Source organism: Triticum aestivum, chromosome 3A, assembly GCF_018294505.1.
Source record: "Triticum aestivum cultivar Chinese Spring chromosome 3A, IWGSC CS RefSeq v2.1, whole genome shotgun sequence".
Taxonomy (NCBI): Eukaryota; Viridiplantae; Streptophyta; class Magnoliopsida; order Poales; family Poaceae; genus Triticum; species Triticum aestivum.
Window position 1 is genome coordinate 720,492,309 of NC_057800.1, and position 17,601 is coordinate 720,509,909.

Genomic DNA, 17,601 nt, shown 5'->3' on the forward strand with positions numbered 1-17,601 from the left:
GAAGGCGCGCCACCGTCATCGCCCCTCCCTTGTCGGAGTCCGGCACAAATTGTTGTAGTAGACAGTTGAAAAGTCGCCGTGCTAAGGCCAGCGCACCAAAACAGCAACCGCCGCCGATGAAGAATAACGTAGCTCGAAAGGATCCACCCCAAAGACACACGAACATAGACGAACAATAAGCGGATCCGAGCAAATCCACCGAGGATAGATCCACCGAAGACACACCGCCACACGCTCACCAATTATGCTAGACGCACCATCGAAACGGGGGCTAGCGGGGAGACCTTTATTTCAACTTTAGGGAGCCGCCGCCGTCTCGCCTTCCTGAGTAAAACACAAAACCTAACAAAAATCAAAAGAACGACTAATAACGAAGCCCTCCGCCGGCCCTTGCCAAGATTCACCATGCCCCCATGGCCCTAGGGCCATCGGAGGCGAGGCAGACCTGTGGCGGCACTAGCGAGAGGCACGAACGAGCAAGGCATTGGGAGGAACTAAACTCAACAACGTCACCACTGCCACCTTACAGGCCTCCAGCGGCGGGATTCACCATGACCTCCGCATGCCTGGGTGGCCAATGGTTAAAGCACAATCAGAGATGATGGCCACCGCCGATCTCGTCGCCACACACGGTGAGCTATCGCTTGGTACCAGCCTTTGTGCCGATGAATATAGTCATGCTCATTGTGTTTGTTCTTGTGCATGATGGTTTTAATCCAATACTTTAGGGTTATTTCATGATTATATTTGTGATGATATATTATTATGGATGTTATATTGTTCGGTTAAAATTACAATTGTGTCAGTAATTAGGAGTGGCTAGTTCGACTGGTTACCAACTGTAGTTTGTGACGTGCGGGCATGAGTTCGAGTCGAGGCCCCAGCTTAATTCTAGTGAGTTTTTACATTCAACGTCTGCAAATGGGCCGGCCCGTTTTGCGCGCTCTTCAGCGAAGGCTTTTCTGTTTGCCGCTCGCGAGCATTCAATAGGACCTTTCCTCGCGTTCATCGAGCAGCCGCGAACCCTCTCGCTGAAGGGGCGACCGTGATGGGACAGCCCAGGAGCTCGGGGCAACAACCTCCTTTTTCTATTTTTGATGAGATGGATGTGTAGTCATATGAGAAAGGAGAGAGTACAGAATGATGATATACGAGATAGAGGTGGGGTAGCAAGGAACCAACAAACCCTTTTTAAGTTTCATATAGGCCAACTTTTTGATGCGATCCAAGCAACCAAACAAGCTAAAAACATTCCGTCCGGTCTGGCTGAGACTAATGCAGGCTCCCAAACGGGCGTTGGTGTTATCGTGGTCACCCATCACGTCCACGACCCGGTGACTCTGACTCCGCTGGCTACGTACGAAGATGAATAGAAGACGGTGAGCCCACGACGGCGACAGCAAGACCAGGACGGCGACGCAACCAAAGTCGCCGACGGGGTAGAAGATGGGCAGCTTTCGGTTAGGTTCGGTCTTTTGTGTTCGGTCTTGGGTCTTGGGTCTTTGCAAGAATCATGCTCACCCCACTCAAACGCGGGTCAGTCAAACATTAAATGTTCGGTCTCTCTCGCCGGTAACTAAATACATAGTACATCCCAGCATATCATCATGAATGTGATGCTGATATAGGAGCAACTCGCTCTTGCATTATTTCGCCAAATAAAAAGAAAACCATCAACGATCTTCGGGCAATGCCCGGTGTAAACTAGTCGATGGACATGGTTATCGTCCTCTTCCTTCTCCTGCCTTTCGTTGGTGCCGAATGGCAAGTGTGCGGCAGCAGCGGCAACTACACATCAAACAGCACCTACCAAGCCAACCTCCTGCTCCTCTCCTCCACCCTTCCCAACAAGGCCGTGTCCAACACCACCAGCCTCTTCGCCACCGCCACCACCGGCGATGCTCTGGACATCGTCTACGCCCTCGCGCTCTGCCGTGGGGACACCACCGACGCCTCCGACTGTGAGAGCTGTGTGGCTGCCGCCTTCCCCGATGCCCAGCAGATCTGCCCCTACAATAAGGACGCCACCTTGTACTACGATGCCTGCATGCTCAGGTTCTCCAACCATAATTTTCTTCTTGCCAACAGCACCGAAGATCAGAAGAGCTGGATCACCCTCCGGAACAACCTCAACTTCACCACAGGCGGCGACTCCGCCAAGCACTTGCTGTTGATGCGTCTCAACAGCACGGCCCAAGCGGCTGCAAACAGCTCGAGGAGGTTCATCACCTCGCGCTTAGGCGTCGACCTCGTCCCGACGACGGTGTACTGCCTTATGCAGTGCACGCCCGACCTCACGCCCGACGACTGCGCGGCTTGTTTACAGCTTGTTTTGAAGCATACGATCAAGTCCCTAGATGGAGCGCAAGGTGGTCGAATTCTCGGGACACGGTGTAGCATGAGGTACGAGCTATACCACTTCTACGAAGGGGTCCCCATGCTTGCAATTCCGGCCGTCAACAGCACTAGGCCAGCGCCCACGCCCGCTACCAGGTACCCACATTCCCAGTCACACCCACCAGCTGCGGCGCCTCCCCGGCTGGCGCAGACGACCATCCAAGAACAGCAGGGTATGTAAACTTCTCACCCTGTCCAGGACATCCTTAATTGGATTTGATTAGTTGATTCAGAAAAATCATGGAGAAAAGCTTTTTTAAAGGAGGGAATTCCCTCGGTCTTCGCGTCGTCGAGATGCATACAGCTAAAAATAACTTATCGTACGTACTGATATACATTATCCACACGTCATTTTGTTTCATAGCAGCTGATTTACTCTAGCACATGATGGTAATCTCCACTTACAAAAATTGCTTCTTTGATCTCTATGATAAGTAGCATGTTAAATACGTGGTACGTAGCACTATTACACTGGTATTAATTAGTAGACCTGAGCTTAGAATAGATGAATAAAAATAAATAAGTAGAAGAACTAAGTTTTAAGAAACTAAGCTAAGTGAATCAAAAAGAAAAGGAGGTTCCTTGACAAGGGGGTAAACCGTTAGAATCGGAACGGTTCAAATGTCACTGACATACGTGAAAATTCCTGTCAAATATGGCTGGCATATGTTTAATTTGTCAAGCTGATTTCTCATATATTGTCTATCACTTGGCAGAAAGAAAAATATATTGTCTCTATCACTAAATGATTCTGTTTTCATTTATATGAGAACTATACATGAACTAGCCTTTTTTTTTCTTAGGACGCAACTCACGCAAGAGGGTGGTGTGGATTATTGCTGTGGTGGCTCCACTCCTGTCAATACTCCTATGCTTCATCTGTTCGGTTATATGGCTGAGAAGACGAAGAAAAGGTTTGTTCTAATTATGGTTCATTCACAACAATGTTCCTCTAAAGAAAAACTAACAATTATTGATGTAGCCAGCCAGGTTAAGTTTCAGTCCCAGATTAAGATGATATTTATGTATTCTCTCAATTTAGGAAAGGAAAACTTAAACGATCAGGTTGCCACCAATAGACCAGAAGAAGACGAACTTGTCTGGAGATTGGAGGAGAAGAGTTCAGAGTTCACTCTCTTTGACTTCTCTGAGATATTGCATGCCACACATAACTTCTCCAAAGAAAACCTACTTGGACAAGGTGGTTTTGGCCCTGTCTACAAGGTAAATGCATTGTCTTGAAAAGATTCAATACTAAGATCATTCTATAATAATTCTCTTAAATAAATCTAAGATTGGCTGGCCATTAATCAATACACATTCTTGCGCGTACCCTGCAAATACATAACACTTTGCAGAAATAAAAATTAAGAAAATCTTGATAACTTGTTTATTTTGTCTTATTTTGCAATGGATGACCTGTAATCCTTATTTTATCATTTCAATAAAAAAATTATGCCTACAATTTTGGTTTGTACATATTTACAGGGCCAATTACCAGATGGAATGCAAATCGCAGTCAAAAGGCTTGCCTCACATTCAGGACAGGGTTTTACAGAATTCAAAAATGAAGTTGAACTTATTGCAAAATTACAACATAATAATCTTGTCAGGCTCTTGGGATGCTGCATTAAGGGAGAGGAAAAACTATTGGTGTATGAATATTTGCCAAATAAGAGCTTGGACTTCTTTATATTTGGTATGCACAGTGTAGTTTTGAACCATATTTTGGATTGTGATCCATCCATGTTATAAAATGCACTCTCTAATGTGCAGAAAGAAACAGGACAACTTTTATTGATTGGAACAAAAGACGTGTGATAATCGAAGGGATAGCCCAAGGTCTTCTCTATCTCCACAAGCACTCTCGGCTACGCATCATACACAGAGACCTTAAGGCCAGCAACATTCTCTTGGACCAGGACATGAATCCTAAAATTTCTGATTTTGGCCTAGCAAAAATATTCAGCTCCAATGATAGTCAGGGAAGCACAAAGAGGGTAGTAGGAACATAGTAAGCATATTTCTTCCTTACAATCTACAGCATAAGTAGTGCCTACTATACCATTTATTAGTTGATGAAACGAGTCGTATATTTTGATATAATATTTTCTTGTTCTTCTAACTCATTTCAGTGGTTACATGTCTCCGGAGTATGCATCTGAAGGCATTTACTCAATCAAATCAGATGTGTTCAGCTTTGGCGTGTTACTTCTTGAGATCCTTAGTGGAAAAAGGAATTCTGGTTTCTACCAGTACGGAGACTTTCTTAACCTTCTTGGATATGTGAGCGTTTTCTAAACCCTCACATGTACGGGCGTGTTATTTTCGTAGTGGATTTATAACTTTTACCATGTATATGCATATTATGAAGATACTTTCTCGCTTTCTGCAGTCATGGCAACTCTGGGAAGGACGAACGTGGGTTGAGCTTCTAGATGCATCAATTGTAAAGGAGATCCATACATCAGATGCTAGGAAGTACATTAACATTGCACTGTTGTGTGTACAAGAAAGTGCAGATGATCGACCCACCATGTCAGATGTCGTTGCAATGTTAAACAGCGAGAGTGTTATTCTCCCCGAACCAAATCATCCAGGATACTTCAACCTAAGGGTGTCTAAGACACATGAATTTTTTGTCCCATGTAGTAATAATGATGTAACCATCACTGAGGAGCCAGATGGTAGATAGTTGATCACTTTATTTCAGTTGTTAATGAAAACAAGCAATCATAGTGGTGTCTGAGTTGTACAAATATTCTGGAGTAATTCAAATATTCTGCAGTATATGGTAGATAGCAGATACTCTAGATGTTAACTATTGTACCTATTGTTATCCAAAAGTAATTCAAGCTTAAATAAGTCCAACATAGGCATACGTAACAAGTGAATAAAGCTACACTACTAGAAAGCATTACATCATACACGGGCAAAACCCAACAATGCACATGGCATATCAAAGAGACATATCTACATCATTTCATTGCTATGCAATGCTTTGGTACACTGCACATGAGTTTTTTTTCTCTCTCGAGAGTGTTTGGTGTCACCAAAATGGTATGTTGGTTTTAAAATTAAATTTTGGCACACTGTACAATTTTTTTTTGGCACACTGTAAGGAAAATGTCACAGATTCAAGGGTTAGATGTTCCGAGTCTGATGATGGAGCTGGCAAACCTTCCTACTCTCAGGAAAAAGAGAAGCAAGGATCGGGATTCGACATTTTTGAGTGCACAACATAGCTCCTCCATCATGTACATGATATAATGTGCAGATGGTGAGCATAGTGCAACGGCAGGGCCAAGATTTAGGTATGGGGGGGGGGGGGGGGGGGGGGGGGGGCTAAGTCGATGAAAAATAATCCAATGTGATAACTATCATAATGTTAGAGTAATTCTGTGCTTCGAGGCTATAACAACATAGTTACATTGGTATTAGCCTAGATTTGTCTACAATTGCTGAAAGATCCAAAATATTAATAATTTATCGGAAGAAAATTTTTCTGCTAATGCCCTTTCAATATAGATCCTGCAATGCCCAAGCAAATCGAGTATCTTCCAACTACAAAACGTCTCTTCAAATTTTCATACATAGCTTAAAATTCGAATCGATCTTAATACTAGTGGCACCTTTCTGTTCATAACTTCATGTCTTGGAATTAACATCAAATGTCACACAATTAAAATAGTTACATAAATTGTATATTTTTGACAGGCATAAGATAGGAGTTAAAAGAGATTAATTAGTAGATAGTTTAGTGCTAACCTCACATAGTTGGCCAGAAAATTGATAAGTGCACGACCATAGGTTGCGGTGCTGGCGTCGCCCCATGATCTAACAGTAATGCTACATCAACGGGCTTTTACGGGGGTGTTACGGGATGATTATTACGTGGCAAGTTGTCATTGGATTAAAAGGGAGAGGAACGGGTCCCACCCACCTGAAACTCAGGGAGGGCGGTAGAGAATTAAGGAAAGGCTCCATAAACGCAAGTAAAATGTCCGTGAGTTTAGCATTTTCGCATGATCTAATCTCACTTTGAGAGAGAAATTGGCAGGAGGCAGCAGCAGGGCAGGACGGCAGCCCTAATTGCCTAGTTCTTTGTAGGGAAGCGCTAATCGCCTAATCAATCGCACATTAATCATGGGAGTTAAAAGTTCGTTTAACGCCAGGACTAATGGCAAATGAGGGCAACATGTGGGCTTTAGTATGGACCTTCTCTGTTTCAGGTTCTACGTTTGAATCTGGGGGGCATAGTACGTCTAATGGCCTATAGTTCTCGCTAATTACTGCTACACGTGGTACAAAAACTCGATCGATAGGGGGGCTAGTCCCCTACTTGCCCCCCCCCCCGCCCTGTCTCTCCGCCACTGAGCACTGAGGGAGAGGTGATATGAAGAGGCGAGATGGGTACTATCACTGGAGAGAATTATATGAACGCAGTTCAAGAGACTTAAGGAGTCAGCATGAATAGGCGATGTGATGCAACACGGTCTCCGGGGAAGAGATGTGCGAGGGGGAGCCCGATCTTCACGGCGTAGGATCGATGAATGGAGGGGATAAATAGCTGCAAGTAGCAAAAAGAAAGCTCTTGGAAGGAGGGAAAATGGTTTGAGTTTCTAGACTCGTCAATTGTGAAGGATCCATACACTAATCCACACCCAACTATTCTCGTTCACAACTGTATCCTGCTTTCTCCAAACATTTCTACATTATTTCAAAGCATGAATAAACCTAACACAGGCAGACCAACCAACTAAATAAAGCTGGTTGAAAGGTACTCACTCAAATGATTGAAATTAGCAAAAACCAGTAGTCCATTGAGCACGCCTTCCAGTAGAAGACCTTTGCACGACCTCTTCTTTCTTTCCCATCCTCTCCAAGACCTTGGCAACCTCCACGTCCCTCTCAGAGTCGAAGTACACAAAGTCGGTGTCTAATATGCCTTCCGTGTCATTGAGTCCACCATGAGTAATGTCGCGCGAGAAATAGTCGAAGGAATCATCCGGATATGCCAGCTTACGTGCGGACTCCTGGCCGTAGTAGCAACGACCTGTTGGCAGAACTGAATTAGCATCAAATGAATGCACATTTATTTAGAGAAGTTTGCACCCAAAATTTGAAGATACAGTAACACTCTTATAAAATACTGGAGAACTCAGCATAATAAGGTTAAAAGTCTACTTAATTAGGAGTTTAGGACTTACCCATGCGATACGGTTGGGGCAGAGGGCAGCATACGGAGTGCTTTGACTGATCTTGATATGCCCACCAAAACTCGGCAAAGAAAAGCGTGTTCTTGGACGTCGATTTGGTAGCCGCCATGAAATTGACGTGGTAGAATTGATCCTGGTGACCGGTTAATGTTATGGCTACACCTCATATAAAATCCAGATCATATTTTGGTTCTGAAGGACAGCGATGCGCGTATTCCAGCAGTAGCTGTTCAATCCTGCCGCGAATGAAGCTCTGCTGGTGAGCATAGGTCTCCCTTTTCCTCGTGAGAATGCTCACTGCCGTCTGGCAGAGTCTGGGAGCCGGCAGGATCATCGCCGTCTGGGTTTCCTCTTTGAGGATGTTGTACATCTGGGTCAAAGACTCATAAGAGAGCGCAGTGTTGTTGGCAGTGGCACTCATCATCAAGGACCGGATCTGGTCTAGCTTTGTCGGCGCCAAGGATGCAAGAAATGTTGCCCAAGCGGATGCTTGCGGGTGGCGGGCGGCAGCGGCGGCGCTGGCAAAAGGGTTTAGAGAGCTCCAGTGTAGATGTGGCTGTACCATGGTGGCCAAGTCGCACTGCCTGTAGCAGAGGTACTTCAGGATCTCATGCAACGGCAGCTGCTGTCCGGAGGTGGCGTGGAGTAGAGCTATGAGGCCGTGCAGGGAGCAAGTGACCACCCGGAGCATGGTGAGGATGTCGAGGATGTCATGCGCCTGCGGCCCGCGGTCGGCCATGGGAAGCGAGAAGTTGGCGTCATACCAGACGGCGCTGAGGATGATGTTGGAGACAGGGTCCATGGGTCCGTAGCAGTGGCCGGCGAGGAGGACGCTGTGGACGTGGTAGCGCGCGGCGTAGCTTGGCAGCATGGCGAGCGCCCTGAGGTAGAAGCCATGGATGGTGCCCAGGAGAGACATCTCCAGAGACCGTACGTACGGGCATTGTCGGGCGTCGTACATGTCAAGAGACCCCACGTACACGCAAGGGGAGTCGTGCGGCCCCGCCATCGCCATCATGTTTGTCGCCGATGGTGGTGCCGTGGAGTAAGAGATTAGGGCATCTCCAGTCGCGTCTTCAGGAAGGCCTCCCCAGGCGATTTTTTCGCGCCGGAGCCAAAAAAACGGGCCAGTCGCGCCTCCAGAAGTCCGATTTTCTCCGGCTTGGGCCGAAAACAGCGCCAGTGGACCCAGGCCGAACCCGGCGCGCTGGGGGGCGCCGGGGCGAGCTGTTTTGGCGCAAAAAAGACGCGGGCCAGCCGCGTCAACGACTCGGCGCCTCTTCCCCCAACGGCCTCGGTTCCCGCGGGGAATCAATGGCAAGGCTGCCGCCGGTCAGCCTTGCCATTGATTCCTCACCGGCGGCGCGTTCACGGGACGGCGCGCCGACGCCTCCACTCCCTCGCACGCGTACACACGGGCGTGGCCCGGCTATAAAAGCCGGCGGCCTCCACTCACCTGCGCCCACACCAGCCCCGCCCCTCGCCGCCGTCCAGCCCTTCCTCTCCCTACCTCTCCCCGAGCGCCGCCGCCCAGCCCCTCCCTCTACCTCTCCCGAGCCCGCCCAGCCCCGCCATCGCCATGGCAGAATGCTTCCCCGGAGATACGGCGGCGGCCAACGGCTTCGGCCGCCGTTCGCTCCGCGAACAGGAGTCCTGGCTCCTGTTTCAGGCGAACATCCCGGCGCCGCCGGACATGCACGCCGGGCCGACGGGGTGGAGACTCAGCACCGGGGGAGTACCCATTCCCCCGTTGCCCGACGCCGTGGCGAAGCCGAGGTACTTTGCCGAGGAGGTCAAGATCGTGCGCGCGTCCCTCACCGACGCCGAGCTCTCCCTCCCCCAGTACGCCGCCGACAACCACGCGGCCTGGGCGGCGTATTTCGAGCGCCGCCAACAGCAGCGCTTGGCATCCACCAACGGCGCGCCGGTGGTCGGCGGCCGGCAGAACAGCGAGAGACGCCACCTCTGGTGGGGCGTCCCCGACCGCACACTCGAGGGCGTGCTCACGTACCTCGAGGGCGGCAACGACCCGCCGTTGGCGTACCCCCCGGCGAGAGTGGCCGCCCCGGCGCAGCACCGACGCGCCGGGCCATGGGCTCCAAGGAGGTTCGGCGCCTCCTCTTCTTCCTCCTCATCCCGTTCTTCTTCGCACTCCTCCGGCTCTCCGGCGCTGCTCGGCATCAAGGCCGAGCCCGCGGCGGAGACGCCGCTCGGCCGGCGCACTCGCAGCGCCGGCATCGTCATCAACGAGGGCGGCCGGCGCGCCCCCTCGTCGGCTCCTCCGCGCTTCGTCAAGCCAAAGACGGAGCCAGGGCTGGCGCCGGTGAAGGCCGAGTTCGACGACGACGACGACGCCGCCCTCGAATGGGCGCGCCAGGACTCCATTGCGATGGAGAAGGCGCGCCGCGAGAAGGAGAAGGAGCGCCAGCGCGCCGCCCTATGCCACTTCGAGGAGCGCCGACGCGGCCGCGAGGAAGGCGGGGCCGTCGTCTTGTGCGACAGCGACGACGACGACTACGTGCCGCCGCCTGTTTGCCATGGCGACGCCGGGGAGGGGTCCAGCAGGGGCGCCCGCGTCAAGGAGGAGAAGGCCGACGACGACGATGGCGGCGACGGCGGCGACGACTTCAGCCCCTTTCTTTTTTTTAAATTAGGTTCATGTAATGTTTGGCCGAATTTCGCCGAAATTTGTAATGTTTGGCCGAAATTTAACTAGTTTTTATCATAACTTCGCCGAACGGTTATGTTTTTTTTAAGATACGCGCCTGGGGGCGACCCTGGGGGCCGACGGCTGGGGACCGACTCGTCCCCAGTGCCATTTTTTTCGCGGGCTCATCCCAGACGGCGCTTTTAGAGGCCCCCTGGAGGGCCAACGGCTGGAGATGCCCTTAGCCTGGACTGCATGTCTTGAGGACGCCGTAGAGATGCGATGTGGTCGCCGGCTCGCTGGACAATGGTGGTGTACGCGATCCGGCCATCTCCAAGGTAGATGCAGCTCTTAGTGCCTTCATCAAGCGGCGGCGGAGACTGCAATGTCGCCATGGCGGAGATGTCGTCTTGGTGGCGCAGCACGTGGAGGATGGTCTTTACGTCTTGGACAGACAGCCTATTTCGACCGCCGCCGTGTCGTAGGATGGGGGCAAGTATCTCGAGCTTCTGCGGTGAAAGCCACGCCGTAGCGAGCGACACAAGGCTGTCCGGCGAAGGGTGCTGCATGCGCATCGCCGAGTGCCTGAGAGACTGCCGCGTCCTCCCGGAGCGAGGGTCCGGCGGCGCAGGCCGGGCGATGTAGAGCTCGTGCTCGACGAGCTGGACAGCCATGGCGAGGTCGGCACGCGCCCAGACGAGGTACCGCCCAGCCTGCTCCTCGCTGAGCAGCCCGAAGTAGGACCTCATGAACTCGAGGAGGCACCCGCTGGACCTGCACGCGACGCCGTGCCATGCATGCTTGCTCGCGTTTCGGCGGCCCGACCGCATCCTGAGTCCCGGACCGGATGACGCCGCCGGGCTAGGGTTTGCGTTGAACTCGAAGCCGTGTGGGAGGAGGGAGAGGGTGTTGAGGACGATGTTGATAACGGGGTCGAGGAGGCCGAGGCAGAAGCCGCCGCGGTCGGCGAGCTGGGCCAGGTCGAGACCGTCCGGCATGTCCTCGACGGGCAGCCGCTGGAACGCCTCCTCGTAGTGGCCGACGAGGATGACGCGGAGGGCCTCGAGCGTGGCGGCGGAGACGGGGTCATCGGCGAGGCCGTGGTCCGTGAAGCAGGAGATCGGGCCCCTCGTGGGGTCGTACTCGTAGGGCTGAGCGGGCGGCGGCGGCGGCATACGCATCGGATGGACCATTTGTCGACAACGATCGATGATCTGGTTGGAGTCTTGGAGATGACGCACGATGGTGGGTTTGGTGCGATCGACTCTCTTGATCGCTAGGTTTTGTATAGGCTAGTTTTTTTCCTTTTGTGTGAAGAGTTTTGTAGGCTAGTTTTATTTCCTTTTCTAAGCGAGCGGGCCGGGGGTGTTATGTTTGAGCCCATCTCATGTCAACGAGGGGAACCCCTGAGCAAATCATAATTAAGGAATTCTCTTTGCAAAGGTCATTCTCACCTTTCCAAATTGTGACAAGTGGCGTACTACATGTGCATCACTTGTCGCAACCTGTGAGTTTTTCTTTTTCATAGATTCATTTATTCAAAAAGTTTTATCACTTAGATCATGTGTCCAAATCTTCATCCGTTTTCACTGTTGAATTCCTTGCATTTAAATCTAAAAAACTAGATCCCATTTTGATAGATTTTGACTATCTTTAATTTGTCACAAAAAAATCGGACGAAAAACACCGAACCAGGAGCAGGTTGTGACGAACTTTATTTTTTCACGAAAAAATTAGAAGCAAAACCATGCCTCTCGAGGAAGGAAAAAAAGAAAACGTATACTAGTGCGAAAAGTTCCAAAAAAATTCCTCTTTGACTTCTTTTCGAAAAAGAAAAAATTTCGGTCAAAATAGCATGAATAGTGATCTATAATAGAAAATAATTTTTTGTCTTTTTCGCTGTGAAGTTAACGTTGGTTTTTCTTTGGGTTAATTATCCTTTTGCCCTCAGTGGTGTTCATGTGCTTAGTTTTGCCCTCAGATGCGAATTGTTCTCGGTTTTGCCCCTAGTCCGTGCGCACCGACTCGTTCCGTGAACTCTGCCGTCTCCGTCAGGTCAACCTTTTGACTCGGCCCTTACAGGTGGGACCAGGCGACAGAAACGGCCAATTTTATTCAGACCGTTGCACGCGTGGCTTGTGGGACCCAGCAGAGAGCCGTTGAGCAGAGAGCCGTTGGCGGGTGTGCTATATAAGCGGGCGACAGCAGCGGTGACCACGGCGACAGAGAGCACGGCAGTGACCACGGCGAGAGAGAGAGAGCACGGCGGCGGGAAGCTAGCTGTGGAGGGCGCGGCGGTGGGAAGCTAGCAGTGGAAGGCGCGGCGGCGTTGAGATCCCTTCGGCTCCGAGCTCCATGTCTTCCTCAAGCTCCCGCGCCACCTCGCGGATGCAGAGCCGGGCGCGTGTGGACATGCCTGTCTTCGTCTATCCACGGTGCCGGGCGGGCGTTGATCGGAGGGTTTCTCAGACACCGAGGAACCAGAATCGTCCGTTCTACGTGTGCAGCGAGAATGGGGTAAGAATCGGGGCAATTGCACCATTTTTGTGGTCGGGATCTTTGAGCAATGGGTTGATCTGTTTGGTGTTCATGCAGGTGACATGCTTCTTTCTTTGGGTCGATGCTCTGGCCAAGACTCTGATGAATGAACTGCAAGAAGAGCATGAAGAATGGTTGCGCATGCTGCCACGAACGGCAGTGGCCGCACCACGAGCTCCGGAAGAAGGGATGGAGGGCGAAGCACGCACTGACAGAGAGCTAGTTGTTGAGCTTAGGATGTTGAAGAAGAAGGTTAGGAAGCTTGAAGATCAAGCACTACCAATACCCATTTACAAATACTTTTGGGCATTTGTAGGTATGGTAATCACACTGGTTGTAATGTTGAAAATGTATGGAAAGGCATGAATTATGGAGGAATTTGTAATCTTGAAATTGTTTGAGAAATCCACCTAGTTTAAATGTTGGTTAAAGTAGTTGTTTAAAGGTTGTTTAAATGTTGAAACAAAAAGAGAAGAAGTGACCAACATTTAAATATGTTGAAAAAAAGAGAAGAAAATAGGAATTCAGAAACCCTTTCTGTCCAAAAAAAAGGTTGCTCTTGGGCCAAATTCAGAGCGTAGAGCCAAGTGCAGGCTAGACTAATGGGCCAACTACATCCAATTAGGCCCATTCGGGGGTTCTCTTGCGTATTTTTCTGTTTTCTATTCTGATTTAATTTAGGCAGTAAATCATAATGCTGGAACTTTTTGTGGAAGCTAATTGAATTATTCCGGAGCCAAACAATTAAGGTTAGAAATTTTTTGGAGCTGTTAATTAATCCAATTCAAATACACCGTGATTTAAATCAAAGACCAAAATATCATGGAAAATGTGCCTCAGCTCTGGTAGAGGTTTACGCCAGGTGCCAAAATAAATGAACAATTTTTAAGGGCATTACATTGAGAAAAACATAATTTGTCTAAAAAATGAAGGGTCGAAAATGCACAAAAAATTGGTGCGGCTGGGGACTCGTACTCAGGACCGCGTGGGTTTGTGGTGTTTAGGGCTGCGCTGGTAACCGCTAGGACAGATGGCAAGACTTTGACATGGATAGGGAAGGAAGGTATACATAGTGAGATTTTGAATTTTTTTAAAAAAATAGTGAGACCGTGAATGTTTGGACATGCGTGAGAGTGTTTTTCCATTGTTTTGCACTTAAATTTTGGAGGGTTGGAAGGTTGAAAATGTATGTTGCACTACCACATGATTTTGGTCAAAGTGGCACTTGGTCTAGGGATAGAGTGGCACTTGGTTTAGGAGTTAAAGGGAATAAATTTGCATGTTAGTTCATGACTTTTTGTTTGAATGAAACAGAGGGCTTCTCACCCCCTCCGATTTTCATTAATGAAAACCACAAGTTCTCGAACTTCATGACTTGTTTAGGGAAGAAATGATATGTTTGGGCACGGACATTTTTTAACACACATAATAAACCCTAATAACTTAGATAAGATGGAACACACCGTACCATTGCAATAACTTAAATAAGTTCACAGTTCACAGACACATGACGAAACATGACACGACACGACACGACATAGAAAAGCAACAAAATAAAAAACGAAACATGACGAGCTTGACTCCGGGCTTGAACATATCTTCATCTTGACCTTCTTCTTCCACCTTGGCCGCGCGCGCCCCTTGAACACCGTCTTCATCTTCACACCTCCTCCTCCTCGTCGTAGGGAAGGGAGTGCATCTGGCCTGGAGCGGGGAAGATGCGTTCGTAGTTGGTGTAGATGTTGTAGACGGTGAAGAAGATGGCCTCGCAGCCGCACCAAAAGACTTGGCCGAGGAGCTCGCGCGCGTCAAACGGGTTGGTGAAGGTGACCGTGAGCAGTAGGAGGATGCCGCCGCGGTCACGAACCTTGTTGAGGGTGAACATCCTCGGCGAGCCCCGTGGGAGGTGGGCATAGCCGGCTCTGAGGAAGGCGCGGGTGAGTTCGACGGAACCCCTCCACCTTGAAATAGCCCACAAACGGAGCTCCCTCTCCACGAGCACGCCCGGTGGGTAGCGCAGCTCCGGCACGACAGGTGGACGGTTGAAGGTCGGCCCGTTGAACTGCATCTTCACTTGGTCTCGCTTGGGGAGGGCTCGGTCGCTTGGGTGTTTGAAGTTGGAGAGGATTGGATCTGGCTTGTGGATGGGAGAGGAAGAGAGGCACCCCATTTATAGGCCTGTGCGTGGGAGAGGAAGAGAGAAAGGATGAGAACGGTGCGTGTGTGAATCCGGACGCGTGTGTGTATCCGTTACGTTTTGCACACTTAAATTTTTGCACAAAACGATGCATGGGACGCATGCGTGCATCTGAATCACTGCATAGCTCTTTGACCGGGTGGTGCATGTGAATCACTGCCCTGAACCACTGCACTGAACCACCTAGCTCGCCTCGCTAGCCTAGCTCACCTAGCGCGCCTCGCTCGCTTTGCTCGCATGCATGCACGTCGCCGCCTCCCGTGCATGCAAACCCACGTCGTCGTATCCATGCATGCAAGGCCTGGAAAGGCTGAGACGGGCTATTTACTGCGGTCTCAGGCCCAGAGCACGAGACGGCCCAACGGTCCATCCAGCGCGCCCGGTATTTGTTAGAAAATAATGGGTCTCCCATCCAATCAGATTGCATCTCGCGGATCGCCCCCCTCCTCCCCGCAGATTCCTTCTAGAAGGGTTAGATCGACGGCCCTTGATCACCGCTAGGGTTAGATGAACGGTCCTTATTCAGCGCTAGGGTTAGCGGGGTTTGGGAGGGGTTTGGAGCAGTCAAAGCTATGTTTGACCAGATTTCAAATGAGCATAATAAATTAAATAAAAATCAGAAAAATAAAAAACATGCGCACATGGTCTTCTTATGTCATATACTAACGATCTATGTTGATAAACAAGCTTTACATACATTTAAATGATAAGTTCATGTGTATTATACGATATCTCGAGTATCTCAAACTCTCTTGTATGAAGTGAAGAGAAGTGTTTTGGGGAAATGAACATGAAAATTTCAAAAAACTAACCACAGCTTCATTTTGGAGTGACTAAGAAGGATCCAGACTTAGTTTTTCATTTTGATGTTTTACACTTGTTTAAATCTTGGTCAAAGTTAAGTTTGACCAGAATTCAAATGAGCAAAACAAATTAAAAAAAAATCAAAAAATGGAAAAACCAGCGCACATAGTCTGTACATATAGAATATGTGTGTAGGAAAGTTATTTGGCTGATTTAGACAAGGTCGAATTTTTTTTTGCTTCGAAATGAGGCCGTTTACCCTACCTTTGGACCCCTCTTTTTAGCATATTTTTCATGAAAATTTCAAAAAGCTCACCACAACTTCATTCTGGATTGACTAAGAAGTATTCAGGCTTAGTTTTTCATTTTGACGTTTTAGACTTGTTTAAATCTTGGTCAAAGTTAGGTTTGACCAGAATTTAAATGAGCAAAACAAAATTCAAAAAAAGCAAAAAAGGAAAAAAACCATGTGCTCATTCAAACATCATGTCAAACATACTTCTAAGATAGGTCCAACATCATCCAACAGAAATACAACATGTCAAGTGATAAATGTTTCATAATACAACATCATCCCTTATTCATAATGTTTCATAATTATTCATAGATAGCGTTGGGGCTTCTGTTTGTTCCTTGAGCTTCTTGCCATCACTTTGCTCCTCGTGCACCTTGTTCTCATTGTTTCTTCTCTTCTTCTCTTGGTTGTCGATACGTTGCGCGTCTTCTTCAAACCTATCATAGAGCTGTGCAAAACATAAACGGTAATGAGATCATGTAAAGTGATAGATGTACAGTAGTATTTGACCATTGCAAGATTTGTTGGGGAACGTAGTAATTTAAAAATTTTCCTACGCACACGCAAGATCATGGTGATGCATAGCAACGAGAGGGGAGAGTGTTGTCTACGTACCCACGCAGACCGACTGCGGAAGCGTTGACACAACATAGAGGAAGTAGTCGTACGTCTTCCCGATCCGACCGATCCAAGCACCGTTACTCCGGCACCTCCGAGTTCTTAGCACACGTACAACTCGATGACGATCCACGGGCTCCGATCCAGCAAAGCGTCGGGGAGGAGTTCCGTTAGCACGACGGTGTGGTGATGATCTTGATGTTCTATCGTCGCAGGGCTTCGCCTAAGCACCGCTACAATATGATCGAGGTGGAATATGGTGGCAGGGGGCACCACACACGGCTAACGAACAATCTCAAGGATCAACTTGTGTGTCTAGAGGTGCCCCCTGCCTCCGTATATAAAGGAGCCAAGGGGAGGGGGCCGGCCGTCCAAGGAGGGCGCGCCAAGGGAGTCCTACTCCCTCTGGGAGTAGGATTCCTCCCCCCCAATCCTAGTTGGAATAGGATTCGCTGAGGGGGAAAGAGAGAGAGGGGGCCGGCCACCTCTCCTAGTCCTAATAGGACTAGGGGAGGGGGGAGGCGCGCGGCCCATCTTGGGCTGCCCCTTCTCCTTTCCACTAAAGCCCATAAAGGCCCATATAGCTCCCGAGGGGTTCCGGTAACCTCCCGGTACTCCGGTAAAATCCCGATTTCACCCGGAACACTTCCGATATCCAAACATAGGCTTCCAATATATCAATCTTTATGTCTCGACCATTTCGAGACTCCTCGTCATGTCCGTGATCACATCCGGGACTCCGAACTAACTTCGGTACATCAAAATGCATAAACTCATAATAACTGTCATCGTAACGTTAAGCGTGCGGACCCTACGGTTCGAGAACAATGCAGACATGACTGAGACACATCTCCGGTCAATAACCAACAATGGGACCTGGATGCCC

General features: G+C 49.3%; 1 protein-coding gene across 1 annotated transcript; it reads left to right on the forward strand.

Annotated features, from left to right (window-relative positions):
* Positions 1 to 1,684: 1,684 nt before the first annotated feature.
* Positions 1,685 to 5,189, forward strand: LOC123059429 (cysteine-rich receptor-like protein kinase 10). The gene is made up of 7 exons (XM_044482005.1): positions 1,685 to 2,570; positions 3,201 to 3,311; positions 3,440 to 3,621; positions 3,886 to 4,096; positions 4,174 to 4,411; positions 4,533 to 4,683; positions 4,793 to 5,189. Exons 1-7 carry the CDS (start codon positions 1,712 to 1,714, stop codon positions 5,090 to 5,092), a joined length of 2,052 nt encoding a protein of 683 aa, XP_044337940.1. The 5' UTR covers positions 1,685 to 1,711; the 3' UTR covers positions 5,093 to 5,189.
* The last annotated feature ends 12,412 nt before the right edge of the window (positions 5,190 to 17,601 follow it).